The 15,379-nt window shown below is 35.5% G+C and overlaps 1 protein-coding gene across 1 annotated transcript; it reads right to left on the bottom strand.

Moving 5' to 3' along the window:
* Nucleotides 1–890: 890 nt before the first annotated feature.
* On the bottom strand, nucleotides 891–14,949 carry psmd14 (proteasome 26S subunit, non-ATPase 14). Its single transcript, XM_081357451.1, has 11 exons — nucleotides 14,806–14,949; nucleotides 14,144–14,200; nucleotides 9,896–9,967; nucleotides 8,537–8,656; nucleotides 7,584–7,654; nucleotides 7,350–7,500; nucleotides 4,382–4,489; nucleotides 4,202–4,276; nucleotides 4,000–4,125; nucleotides 3,830–3,892; nucleotides 891–2,382 (listed from the first exon to the last, which is right to left on the bottom strand). The coding sequence occupies exons 2-11, from the start codon at nucleotides 14,189–14,191 to the stop codon at nucleotides 2,284–2,286; spliced, it is 933 nt and encodes a 310-aa protein (XP_081213577.1). The 5' UTR covers nucleotides 14,192–14,200; nucleotides 14,806–14,949; the 3' UTR covers nucleotides 891–2,283.
* Nucleotides 14,950–15,379: the final 430 nt, after the last annotated feature.

Raw genomic sequence — 15,379 nt, 5'->3', positions numbered from 1 at the left:
AACTCAAAAGTTCTCGGAGTTCAACCTGGGTTGAGAACTTCAGACCTCAGACTTAGACATGCTGCTTTAACTGGGTGTTCATGCCCTCTGCTGCACGTGCCAGTCTGTTAGAGAGTGTTCACACCGAGCTTAATATAGGAAAATGACGTCGCTCCGCATTTGATAGCAGCATAATGGGCTGGTATTTGCATTTAGATTGGCATTAAGCATACTTAAGCGGTTTCTTGGAGTAGATAACAGTGTATAAACTTTTCCAGCTACCTGACAGATCACCGTGTCCTGACAAATCATGACACCCAGCTATGCAAATAAAAGAAAATAAGTGACCGCGGCCCGCGCGCGTTAGTTAGTCAGTCAAAAGCTTTATGCTAAACTCAACCAATAAGGGCTTGGTTTTATTTTCAGCACAGTTTGGACTATTTTTATTATTAATTATTAGTAGGCCTAGCCTATAGTAATTTATTTTTTATTTTTATTTTTTATTTATTTTTTTTTGGGGGGGGGGGGGGGGGTCTAATTTAGCGTGATGCTATACAATTTACATTAAGCAGCTGTAGGCCTTCATTTTTCAGTATTTAGCCTACACCATCACAGTAGGTTTATATTGCGGTCAAATAGGCATAAACAGATCGAGCTGCCAACATAAGAGACTCACGCAATTGACACTTTTCACACGCTCTCACGCCACACATCCATTTTCTCACGCACAGAAAAATTGCGGAGCAAAGAGATACTTTTAATATTAAACTAATTCTCAGCTCTTAGATTCCGTCAATTTTATTACGAAATTCAGACAAAAATACGTTTGGCGCTTGTAAATGTGACGTGACAGATCGCTGAGCGCCTCAGTTCAAGTGCACGTGAACCGATCATCTGTTACTTTTTTATTTAAAGATGCAGTACAACTTACCAAAAGTATACATAATATCGACCAATTAGTGTTTTTCAACCACGGAAAGAGGTCAATATAACAGCAGGAGAACAATTATGTCACATAACGTTACATTTACCTCAGGAAAGCCATTTAATGATAATTGAATAGCAAAAATAGCTTGAGAGGAGATTTTGCTGAGCACTATATTACATATTTATTATATTTTTACTTATGTCATTAAATAATTGTTATTATAACAAAAACTGCATTATATTCAATTTAATTTGTTATTTTTAACCTTTAATAATACCAGCAGATTGGGCCCTCTATGTTTACAGCATTAGGTGAGATTATTTTTTTAAATAAATTTTAAAATAAACACGTATCCAAATTGGTCAATATTGAATCAAAATCGGAATCAAATCACAAGAATGGAATTGAAATCTTGAACTTTTTGTCAAACAATAATAAAAACTGTATCCTACCAGTCATTGTACAATGCAACAATAAATATTGTAACATGTTGTCACTAAACTTCAAAAAAGTCAGTCACATGACATCACAACAATAGCAAAGCACAACGACCCAATCAATTCCCGATGCATCAAATCAAGTCCCGTCCCAATTCACACAACACTGTAGCTAAACAAGTATCTAATTAGTCCAGAGAAAAAAGTAACATGCATTACATATTATCTCTCTCTCTCATAGTATGGCAATGCTTACGTTGTTGCTAGGTCAGTTGTTTTCTACATTTTGTACTGGTCTCTTAAAAAAAAAAAAAATTAGCGGAAGCAATAAAATAGCCCAGAAGTAAAATAATTTACAGCCAGTCAGTCATTACAATATAATAATCCTCTTATATCACCATGAAGGGGGCTATTGTGCAATAGTTACATATTTGCTTAATATCGGTGACAACGCTACTTGATCCAAAGGGACAGAATTAGAGATGGGTTTAAAAAGAGGTGGCTTCAAAATATTTCTGAAATCAAGTGAAACCGATTAGACAGGAACAACCATGTTTACCGAGCACACAAATAAATATTTCACACTGATGCGTCGTCCTGAAGTGCTGTCATCTTAAATAAGGCGTTTCATTGTTGTTCTCTGAAAATCTCCCTCAGAGATTTCATTCCTCAGGAACTTCAAGGGGAAATGCAAGGACAACTGATTTACACTGAAACTACATCCCTTTGCAGTAATAATTCAAGATCTGCATAATGAATCTCAAAGAATTTTTTGGTCATTTCTAGAGTTTGAACAATTGTTTTCTACATGTGCAACCTTTCCTTGATGTCCATGAAGGAAAGACAATGGCGTTACTGGAATTTTGTGTTTATTTCTTAAAAAGACAAAACAGTTGTAGAATATGAACATTTATGCACAGACAGAAACGGAGAGGGAAATCACTGGAACACCACTGTGTCCAACATTGCTGCGAGGCACTGCACAATATTGGATGTCATAAGAACATCCACATGCTCTTCCAAATGCCGTTTGGGATCCTACAGAGAGAAAGAGAACAGCAGACGTGATCCATTAAGGCCCGTAAATCTCTATACACACTAGTATTTGCCAGATCACCTATAGTTTACAGTAAGGACTAGGCATTGACACATTTCACAATTCGATTCCATTTTGATTCAAGCACCCCAATTTGATTTCAACTCTGGTTGTTTGTGAATGGAATCTGTACAAGGAATCCCAGTTGGTTCATCACTATAATACTGAAGGTTAAAACTAAATGATTTGTAGGCAACTTACATTTAAATTGCACATAAGGAAGTTTCTTATAATAATAACGTTATATATAATACAACATTATTATTCTTTCTGAAAACAGCATAGACTGAAAGATCGATTCTTGGAATTTAAGGGCCCGTTTACACTGGGTCACTTCATGTGTCTTTACTGATCGGATAGCCATCTTCCACGGTTCCATTTACACATACAAGTGTCTCAGCAAAACGGATATAAATCCGATCTTGAATTCTCGCACTATTTGCAAATTTAACAGAGTTCGCGTCGAAGAAAGCAACCGATATGTGACCCTGGATCACAAAACCAGTCTTATGTTGCACGGGTATATTTGTGGCAATAGCCAACAAAACATTGTATGGGTCAAAATTATAGTTTTTTCTTTTATGTCAAAAATCATTAGGATATTAAGTAAAGATCATGTTCCATGAAGATATTTTGTAAATTTCCCACCTTAAATATATAAAACAATTATTTTTGTGAATGGATGCAGCACTATCACCAATAGAAATGGACAACTTTAAAAGCGATTTTCTCAATATTCCGATTTTTCTGCACCCTCAGATTCCAGATTTTCAAATAGTTGTTTCTCAGACAAATATTGTCCTATCCTAATAAACCATACATCAATGGAAAGATTGTGTATTCAGCTTTCAGATGATGTATAAATCTCAATTTTAGAAAAAATACACATAAGACTGGTTTTGTGGTCCAGGGTCACATATGAGCTCAACATGGCTTGCTGAACAGATGCTCAGCTACTCATCTGCGACGATGCGTGTTGCTGTAGTGATGTCATATCACGTCATACAGCCTATAACACTCTCGAACACGTTTATTTTGGGAGAAGTAAAATGTGCTTTCAACAACCAGATGCATTTACACTTGTCCAGTTTTGTCTGGAAAGCGTCTCAGACCACTTCCTGAAATGGTTCGAGTGATCGGATTTAAATCCGTCTCAAAAGCGTTACGAAGGCCATTGCCACCTGGTCTTTACACGATTGGATAGCCATCCAATCAGAGAAAACGCATAAAGTGACCAGGTGCAAACGGGCGCTAAGAATCAATAAAGGTCTTTCAAAATGAGAATTGATTAAAATCAAATCGAGAAATATATATTTTTAACCCAGCCCTAGTAAATATAATGACAAACCACCTACAATATAAAGAAAGAGACAAGAAGAAACTAATGACCTGTTTTCCAACGTTCTTAATGGCAAGCTGCTCAGGAGTCATCTTGTCTTCTTCCTCCACAGCCTGAAGGGACGGGAAGAAAAAAAAATGAAATCAAACATACTTCATGAATGAAAGGCTCCATATCCATTGAACTTTTCAGACACCCACGTCCCTGTGCATTTTCTCACCTTATTGTAGTTCTTGGCCAGTTCGAGCATCTCCTTGACAATGGTCTCGTTCAGTTTGCAGTGTTCACTGTAATCCTGCAGGGTCAGACCCTCCATCCAGCTTTTCTTATGGAGGTTCAGTAACATCTGAACACATAAACACAGTATGACTGTCTGGTCTTAACAAACAAAGAACAAAAAGCATATTAAAACAAGTTCAAACCTTCTGTTCCAATTCATTTTTCCTGTAGTTGATAGTAATGGAGTAATAATGTCTGTTGAGTCCATGAATCAAAGCCTGCACAAGAGATATGACTTTTAGTAAAATTCTACATTAAAAGTAATATATACATTATTTCTACTGCATAAATATAAAAAATTATATTCTATATAAAAATGTAACCTGAATAGAGGGCTTGTTAAGGTGTCCCAGGTTAGAAGTGGTTTGACGTGGCTCATGACCCAGTACCATCATATTGGCATTTATTAGCCTGAAAGCATCAATCACAACCTGGAGGAGGAAAATGAATAGTGTTATTCACATTCTTGCGCAAATCAATAGTTTATATATAAAAAGGATTTTTTCGTTTGAATGCATTATGGGAGCTACGAAATAACCTCACTCTGGTTTTAGAGAGTGAGAGGACACCAGGAAATAAAATCTGATCTAATCCAGAGGACAGAAAAAAAAAAAAAAAAAGACATTTACAGTAAGAGCGCAGGCTTTGTGCTGCTGTCACATCACATATGCGATGATAACGCACATGAGCTCACACACAGGTCAAGCCTGCCCACATGAACACTATTGAGCAGAGCAACCGTCACACACAGAAACATCACAGCCATGCACACACATACTGGAAGAGAGGTGACAGACGATTTATGGTGGCGACTTTATAAACCTCTTATCCAGCATCGAGCTGAACACCTCTTGCAAAACCGTGACATTCTGTGACAGTTTTTTCCTCCATTGTGGATCTAAATATTTAGGATTAGAAGTTACTTTGGTGGTTTAGGAGTTGGCGACAGCTACTGTAAAAATTGAAAGAAGTGTGCCATTGAGGATTTTATTATATAATATTATATTATTAGACTAGCTACAAAGGACATTTATTGACAATAGTATACAAGTAATATATTGATATAAGAGTTTACTAAGAAAAAAGTGGACGAGTGAAATAAAATTAAAAAAAAGATGAGAGAAAAAAGAAAACAGTGATCAGTAAAATTGAAAGTAGAGGAAAAAATACTCCCTTTGGTTTAGATAAGTGATGTCTTTATATTCAGGATGTAAATATATATTCCATTTTACATCTATATTCAGGAATATAACTTTATATTCATGATTTATGAATACATATTTCTAGTACGACACTTCATACACATATAAAACGAATATATTTATATTGATTTTATTATATCTTTTTTTAAATCTGAAGAAAAAATGCTTGAAAACGTTTAGTAAATAAAGACATGGAAAGCTGGTTAAACAGTTTTTCATATTTTTAACCAAATATAGAACTGTATAATACATTTTTTTATGATGAATTACATTGTATTATTTATATTATCATGGCCTATTTACAAAATTAAAGGGAATATGGCGATGTGGGCAGATTTTTAGCCATAATAAAGATTAAATAATTAAGTTCTATTAAAGCTTTTAGAAATACAAAAAAAAAAAGACTTCATTATGCATCATACCTTGTTTCACATGCAGTGTCACAATTTTTAATTAGGCTTTTTAATTGGGTCTCAGGTACACAAAACACCTACTGATTTTAAATAGTATGTTATGGAGAATATAAAAGGCAAATATAAAACAAGTAAAGCCTTAGACCAAATCACAGCGATGGGAGTTTTTTTCTTGGACAAAAGAGTGTTAAGTAGGAGAGGGAGCAGATTGTCTGGAAGAGCACAAAGTAACGCCTCCTGAACCCTGGGGACTCGTTAGATCCTGACTGAATGAACTGGTGTAAAATCCTGCAGTGCTCCACATCTGTGCTGAGGGGGACGTTCCCTCTGCCAGGCTGAGTGCGTGATGCTCGGAGGGTGCACAGGAGAAAGACACCACGAAGAAGTCACAAACCCTTTTTAAAGCACTTGTACTGTGTTCACAGAGACGTGATGATACTCTGGAGGTGTGTTACATGAATATTTTAAAACCCAAAACAAACAAGTGCAATGCAATAAAACCTTTCAGCTCAAATACTAAAGTTAAAGTTCAGCTAAGTGTTTAATTCCTGTCCCCCTCCACCACTCAATATATTCAGTAAAAATCTATTTTATTATTGGTCAAATTTACTCTCTGTGCACATAAATAATAATAGATGTATTACAATAATGTAAGCATCATAAAGAATGTACACTACTGTTCAAAAGTTTAGGGTCATTAAGATTTTTGAATGTTTATGAATGAAATCTTTTATGTGCACCAGTGCTGCATTTATTTGATTTGATAAAAAACAGAAAAATATTGAAATATAATTACAATTTAAAATCACAGTTTTCTATTTTAATATACTTTAAAATATAATTTATTCCTGTGATGGCAAAGCTGAATTTTCAGCATAATTACTCCAGTCTTCAGTGTCACATGATCCTTCAGAAATCATTCTAATATATAAAAATGTATTATTATTATTATTATTATTATCAAAAGTAGTGCTGCGTAATATTTTTTGTGGAAACCACGATACATTTTTTTGTCATGATTCTTTGATGAACAGAATTAACTTGAAATTTCTTTTGTTACGTTATAATGGCTTTGCTGTCACTTTTGATCAATGTAATGCATTGCATCCTTGCTGAATAAAAACACTAACCTCTTTAAATAAAAAAAATCTTACTCTAAACTTTTTTTGAATGGCACAGTTAATACATTTTTATATGCATGTTATTATTGGTCAGGCTTAAAAATATTTACATCCATAATCAATCAAACTGAACTATATCTATATGTTACTATATGTCATTTGCTTTCTCTTTTTCATCCTTTATTAATGCCGCTTTCCTCTTCCTATAAAAGCATCTCCTCTTCCTGTCCCCATCCCCCAACACAGGACTGAGATGAGATGGAGTCCTCACACTATCTCACGTGGTTCAGAGGGTGCTAATAGAGCTCACAGCGGCAAGCAGACAAGAAAAATCACAGACATCCAGACACTCTCACACTCTGACAGGAAGTGTGAGCGCCCGTTCACATATACAGCAGAAAAGAAAGAAGAATCTCTGCAGAATGTGTGTGTGAAGCGGTAACATCTGTTAGTGTGCGTTTAAAGGAAAAGGAGACCCAAAAATGAAAACACTTCTAGATAATGACCAATTCCATTAAAACGAGTGTTGCGTTGTGTGTGTTTATGGGCCGTTACCTTTCCCTTGACGCTCTGGATGGGATCGACCACCACGGCAACAGCACGTTCTGACAGCGCCTCAAAACTCTGCTGTGTGTTGATGTCCACACCCGACAACCAGCAGCCAAAACCAGGGTGACTGTGGTACCAGCCCACCACCATCTCAGGCCTACACAGAGATCCCAAACCCTCATTATCTCACATACAGTTTTATATCAGAACAGCTTTTCATTTTCACTCAGATTCTCTCACCTTCCCGTCTGCTTTAACATATCCAACATCTTGGCTTGAAAAACAGGGTCCACGGCCTCAACGCTCACACCCTGTCAACAGAACAAACAGTCAGAATCGCTCAGGAGCGTAAAACACAGTAAAGCTTGCTGTCAAATACACCGACTCAAAGGTGAAGTGACATCTTTAGAAATACAACAGTAATCAGAGTACCTGCAGGGTTTTTAAAATCAAATATAAGCCCTGCACAAATAAAGTTATTGCCAAATTGCCAAGAGTAAGCTAAATCTATGGCAACATCCAAACCATAAAATGACTGTAAAAACGACGATTATATATATATATATATATATATATATATATATATATATATATAGAGAGAGAGAGAGAGAGAGAGAGAGAGAGAGAGAGAGAGAGATTTTTATAATGCGCATTAGCTTCTTTTCGATCCATTCGCTGAATGAAAATGCAATTTCACTCTCTGTCAGTAGGTGGCACTTATGGAACAGCAGAAATGACTACTCTGGTAAACCCTGTATATAAAATGCAGCTATGCTTTTTAGACATGCAATGAGTTTGCAGGTATGAGATAATGACCATAAGGTAAACATTGTCATAATTCAATAGATCATAAGCAATCTCCTGAAATAAATGTGTGGTACTCATTGATTGCGAACTGCTCTGAAACTGTGAGCCTGTAGAACATGCAGTGTTGCGTTTTTACTTTGAAACATGCAGTGCTCAATTAAATCATAGCCTTTTGAAGTATAATAATTACATTAAGTCATGTGATTCCAGTTTTCTGTCCCCAAATTTAAGACCTCTTGAAATGAGAATTAAGACTTTCTTATACCCTTTAATATATTTAATTGGCCTTACATTTGATACAACTGAATTTAAGACTTTTTAAGGACCCGCAGTGACCCTGATAGAGTATAGCAATATGGGTTAGGGTTAAAAAAATGTTCCCTCACCGTTCCTGACTGCGGCATGGCAAACACGTCAATCACGCGTACAGTGTAATCATCCACAAACTCTCCCAGCATCAGACCCATGACTTCCATCGGCACACCAGCACGGCCGTGTTTCAGCATCTACACACACAAACAAACAGATGGAATGAAAGAGGAAAAATAACAATGGTTCTTCTTCTCTTATAGGGGTCATAACATGAGAAATCAAATTCTTTTTACCATTAAAACATCCTCCTCATTATAAACAAAGTATTTAATCAAGCTCCAAAAACAGCTCATTTTGATATTGTGGGATCTGTGACGACACATGGGCAATTACTAGGGATGCACTGATACCGATACCACTATCTGTATCGACCCGATACTGCGCTTGTGTGGTTAGATACCAACAACCGATACCACGCAACATGTACAGTACAGTGCTTGTGACAAAGAAACACAGATAACCGAGCAATCAGAGAGCAAAATGGATAAATCAGAGAAGGATGTCCATGATGTAAATGTAACAAATTAATAGAATGTTAAACAACTTAAATATGTACGCCTATTTATTAAAATTCTGTACCTGAACACTACAGTTAGACCTACCTGAAAACCTAAAAAGCACCATTTATTTCATTTTTATCTGTATCTATTTGTGTTATTTGTAATTGAATTATTTGTTATTTCATTACTGTTTACTTGTCTTTAATAATGTTTTACATTTACATGAATTAGGCTAGTAGTTTTTGCTGTAGTAGTATCATGATTGTAATAGAGAATTGTGATATTTCACTGGTATCTAAACATTTGAACCACTGACCCAACCAGGCCAGTAGAAAAAAATCCTTACCATTGAGCTCTGCTGAAGCAGCTCTAAATATGCACACCTATTATTCAAAATGTGTTTATGTGAACTTTGAGTGTTTCTGACACAACCTTGTGTGAATTTTACAGCTTAACCAATGAGACGTGAAAGAGAACTTAGATTCACGTGATGCGCCATCTGACAGCCAGCTTTCCGTGCGCTCAGAAAACCATAGTAGTTTAAACTGACATGGCTTTAAAATGTATGCAAATAATAACTTTCTTGAAGATGAACCGCAATGTCCCGTGAGTGTGATCGCAATAGAGATAGTAATCAATCAAATTTGCTGTGCATCCCTAGCAAATACATTTGCATATGACTTACTCCTCAACAAATAGTTGTTTTATAAGCAAATCATAACAGGGGCCGTTTACTAACAGGCTTTAAAGGAGTCGCCCCTTAAAAACTGATCATTTCAGACACAGAATTGACTCAGAGTCTATTACACTACACGAGAACAGGTATGAAAGAGAAGGTGTGTGAGAGGAACTGTGTGTATCCTGAGTTCTGACCTTCAGCAGGGCGAGGGAGGAGATGTACACCTGTTCAGCTGTGTCCACAGCAGGGGCATCTGTGGGAGGACCCTGCAGAAAACACACACAGTAACACTTCAGTCCAGGGGAATCAAATCTATTTAGCAAAGGACTGCTCATTTACTCTATGGCAAGCCGATTTGACTCCAAACCATTCCCAGGAAACTAGTTTTTTATATCAACAATTCTATTTTCACTAGTACAAAAATACAAATACTGCAATTCATGATAGAAAAAAAAAAAAACGAGACGATGCATGATTTTGGGTGTTACAAAAACAAGACAATATTTTTAAGAAACACTATATAAGAAATGAAAGTCACAAATTGTAAAACAATGCAGGTGCGTTTTATGTCCTTAACAAATCTAGGGCTGTCTGTCACTAACGATTATTTTGGTAATAGAGCTGGTAAGTCCCGCCCCTTCCGCTAACCCCACTGGACCTCTAGGTTGAAAAATCGTCAAAAATCGTGAAAAATGTGAACATATGTTGTCTGTGAATTTTTAATATAATTTTTCGTGTAAAGAATTTTACAATTTAGCGGGTAGAAGTTTGATACGGTTAGACTTTGTGTGAGAGCACTTTGTGGACTTTGTTCGACGCGTTTGAAACGTCACCACCACTCGCACATGGACACTAGCTCACGGATCCCGCTAAACATGGCAGTGTCTTTGATGCACTTCACCGCCTTCTTTCAGGGAGAGGACAAAATAGTTGAGGTTGGCGAAAACCACGGGTAAGTCAACTTTATGGGGTGACGTCACATAGGCGACATGTAGTCTTTCTCGTTATGTCTTTTCCACAACTGCTAGCCGAAGAATCATACCATATACTGTCAAACTCGTAACATGAAAAATTATATAAAAAATTCACAGACAACATATGTTCACATTCATGGCAAAATTCAAACGAGACCAGAAAATAATTATTTTCTCCCATTCACTTGCATTGACGATTTTTCAACCTAGAGGTCCAGTGGGGTTTTACGGATGGGCGGGACTTACCAGCTCTATTGAGTAATTGCCAATTATTTTGAAGATTAAGCAATCTTATAATATTTTTAGTGAATACCCTTTAAAAAGACCTAAAATACATATATAATAACAACAAAGTAATTATAATTGGTTTACATAAAGTATCAAAATCAAGTAATTGTATGGTCTTATTGAACAACACTGTGAAAATACATAATGTAGTACATAATATTCTAAACAATAACTCATATACATTATGTATTATACATTATGTAAATCTTTAATATTTGGTCACTTCTTTAAAAAAGAAATGCAATAGCCAGTCATTTCTTGAACAAGAACATGTGGACATCCAAACGATGGCCAAAAGTTGTCGGAACTGTCAGTCTGCATCGTTTATCATTTGCATGTGTTTTTAAGCCTTGCCAATGTGTGCGAGCAAAAAAAGACGCGAAAGAGAGCTCAATTCGGTACTCGCGCTGAGTGAGAAGTTTTGTGTGCGCACATTCAGAAAGCCAAGTCTGTCAGCACGTGAATACTGTATTTATTTCTCTTTCACATCTTCTTTCGCTTGAATTTCACACAAAATTACGTCAACATGCCTGTCTTGCCGAGTTTCCAAGTAAACATTGTTGGTTATGTCTTAAATGAGGTCGGAGAGACAACGCAAGTGTACAGTATCAGTATATTGGATCCTTGAATTGTGTCTTAAAGTGACAACAGCCTAATATTCCTAATATTAGGCTGCTGTCTGTGTTTTTAATGTTAATCAAACAACAAAAGACAAAAAAAAAAAAAATCACTCAATGCTCTTGACTGAATAACTAAAAATGTACTTGCCAATGGCGACTCAAGCTTAAGTAGAGGGTTGTTACCTAGGAATGGTTAAAAATCAAATATGCTTGCCATAAATACCAGCCCTTTAATGATAGTAAATGGATTATATATATATTAATATATAATAATTATTAATAATAATAATATATAAATAATATTTATATATTAAATTAACCATTATTCATTACGCGATTCCAGAAATTTCAAGAACTGCGTGTTCTTCGATAAGAACATTATTTAACTTATTGAGGGGAGAGAAAGAAAAGATTGCAGTTTACTTGATTATGTTTTAATTTATATTTGAGTTTGATTAGTATATTCATAATAATGTATTCATTTAAATATTTCAAGTCATCCAATGGAGTAAGTTATATATTATCAATGTTGTACCAGTACTTTTTGTAAATAAAATGTATTCAAATCTGAACACAAATGCAGGTGCAGGAATTGTTCCTAGATTGAGAAGTGCGGACCGTCAGTGCTGTTTGATTGACAGCTGCCCCCTAAAGCACAGGATTGATGCCAGCGTGACACTCGACAAACAGAGGAGTGAAGAGAGATCCTGCAAAATCCATCCGTCACCTTGGGAAACATCTTTTCGAGATTAAGCGACCCTTGTGTAATTGTCATGTACACATTTATGTACCTCAATAATCATCAAATACGCACACATTAGGCCATATGGATACGTGTGAACAGCAAACAGCCAATCAAAGCTCACGAGGACTGAGAAAATTACATTTGGAACTGCAGAAATCCAATCAACACTGTCCAAAATCCAATCAATCCTTTATGAAATATCATCAAGTTTTAAACATTAAGCATGTGCAGCTGCGGAAATAAGGGTATGAAACCAGCACGGAAGAAAAGAAAGGAATGATGGGTGGTTTTCCCCCCTGTTTTTCCCCCTCTTTCTCTCTCTTCCGTTCTGCCTGCTGGAGTGGGGTGTGAATCAGAGGGAGGCAGCCTGATACTGGAAGTGTTAATTGGCAGAGAGAGCTGAGAGACGTCTCTCTACCCATCATGCATCATGCCTTGAGAAAAACCACATGAGGACACTCTCAGAATACCGACACCCCCCCACCCTCAATAACACCACCCAAAAAAGCATCATATTTTGTGCACCTGCTTACCACCTGACACATCTCTGCTCACATGAAGTTCCCAGAAAATCTCAAGCACAGGGATTTTTCACTAACAGGAAGCGTTTGCAGTAATACAGATGTCATTATGTACGAATCAAATGCTTTTAACCTTGCTGGAAAAAAAAATCTTAATACAGTCTAAGCTGGTGTGAAGGCCATAGTTGATCTCTCACTCTGGTTATAAAGGATTTTAGGCATATTTCATTTGGTCGCAGGGCTGGTTTTCAGATTGTTGTTTTTCAGTATGAAATAGTGTTTAATTATACACTATCGTTCAAAAGTTTGGGGTTGTTAAAATTTTTAAATGCTTTTGAAAGAAGTCACACCAAGGTGTGGTCATTTATTTGTCATTATATACAAATAAATATCATTATTATGTGGTCAAGGTCATTTATTTGATGAACAATACGGTAAAAATAATATTGTGAAATATTGTAAATTCAAAATAACTTTTTAAAATCTTAATTTATTCCTGTGATGCAAAGCTGAATTTGCGGCATCATTACTCCAGTCTTCGGTGTCACATGATCCTTCAGAAATCACTTATATTAAATCATATGTTATAAATTACTGAACAAAAATATTTCTATCAATGTTGAAAACGGCTGTGCTGGTTCATATTTTACATAAAAAGTTAAATGAATAGAAATATATCTTTTTTTAAATAGAAATATGTAAAATTAGAAATATATTTACTGTCACTTTTTTAATTTAATGCATCCTTGCTGAATAAAAATATTAATTTCTTTAAACAAATAATGCTGTCACTTTACAATAAGGTTCCATTTGTTAAAATTAGTTAACCACATTAGATAACATAAAATGACAATGAAAAATACTTCTAAAGCATTTATTAATTGTACTTTATGTTAATTTTAACATTTACTTATACATTTTAAAAATGAAACACTGTACGCCTATCTGTGAATATTTAATGGACCTGAACTAACAATTTAAATTTAACCAGTTTTAAAAACCATTTAAGACGATTCGCCTTAATGAGAACCTTTTAATGGACATTTATCAATTTTAAATATCCACTAATAACATGCAAGTGCATTATGGAGATTGTCAGTGACTGTCTCCCAGTATCTCGCAGTGTGTTTGATGGCAGTTGTAGTAAACATCAGTGTTGATGTGCTGATTGATGCAATCTTTAGTATTTAGCTGTCTAATGACTGCAAGCTGCTGTCACTCACAGCAGATGCCATTCACAACATCATGTTTATCAGATATATATTAATATCAGATTCAGAATAAATATTATTACCTGGCTGAGTCCCGGCATCCCCCCTCCAAGCCTCAAAAGCCGGTCCATTCCTTAGATCTAGACACAAAGAAACAAGCAGATGTCTTTAGTTTACAAGCTTGTCAGTTTTTTTTTTTTTTTTTTTTTCATATTAAAGGCACTGGGCACGGTTATGAATGTTGCTAAATCATGATTATTCATTCACATAGGTAGTAAGTATTCAAAAACACCTACCTATCATAATGAACTATTTTTTAACTGTATCTAATAAAATATTCCAAGGTGTTAACCTCAAATATTAATATTAAAAACCCTTTATTTGTGATATACTCAGACAGTATTTTAATTCACTGCCAGACCTCAACTGCTAACATGCTAAGCTGTTTAGCATGGTGCTATTTACACGGGCACATGACACTTATAAGAACACAAACAACGGGAAAACGACAATGTGTAGACATAAGATATACTGTAAAATAAGTGAAATAATTTTGATTTTATTCATGTAGAATTTAATTTAACCTCTAAACAACTGTAAGAAAGGCTAATGATGATGCTAGAGGCAAAACTACTACATCACTCAACAACATACTAAGCGTTTATAATAACATACACAGCCTCCGCAGACCGCAATATTCCATAAACAGCTATTTTATGATAGAAAATATGTATTATTCTTTTACCTGTGCAGTGAGAATGAGATAGTGTCAAAGTGCCAGCTAAGTTTCAGCCCGTCTACAATGAATCAGCCAGAATTACCAGCGTGAAATGTACCACAACAGGGTTATACAGGACAGGCATATCGGATTTTCAAAATAAAAGTCTCTTAAATCTTTAAATATTGATCCGAATTTAGAGCTATGTATGTCACACAAAATATAACATAACATCGTTTAATTCATCATATTATTGTTTTATTTTTTTTTGTATTAAATATGCTGAAGTATATCGTTTTAGTGCTTCATATACTTTATCAGCATTTACTAGCTGCCAATCAACGTTTCTATTCTATTCTATTTAAATTGCTATATCCCTAGCTTCACAAACGAGGTGGATAATAAGCGATTGTTTACTCTCGTTCACTGTTTTTAACATTAACATATTTTCCCCTTTCATTTCCTCTTCTCCCTCTAGGCAATTTTGACACCTAGCAGGAGATTCAGTCTGCACTCACAATCTGAATCCTGCCTCCATCCTCCCATCAGTGTGAGGTTCTCATGACCTCAGAAGATCAATGCAGAGAATAACATCTGATAA

The sequence above is a fragment of the Scardinius erythrophthalmus genome, assembly GCF_964197995.2.
Source record: "Scardinius erythrophthalmus genome assembly, chromosome: 25".
NCBI lineage: Eukaryota > Metazoa > Chordata > Actinopteri > Cypriniformes > Leuciscidae > Scardinius > Scardinius erythrophthalmus.
This window is presented reverse-complemented; position numbering and strand designations above follow the sequence as displayed.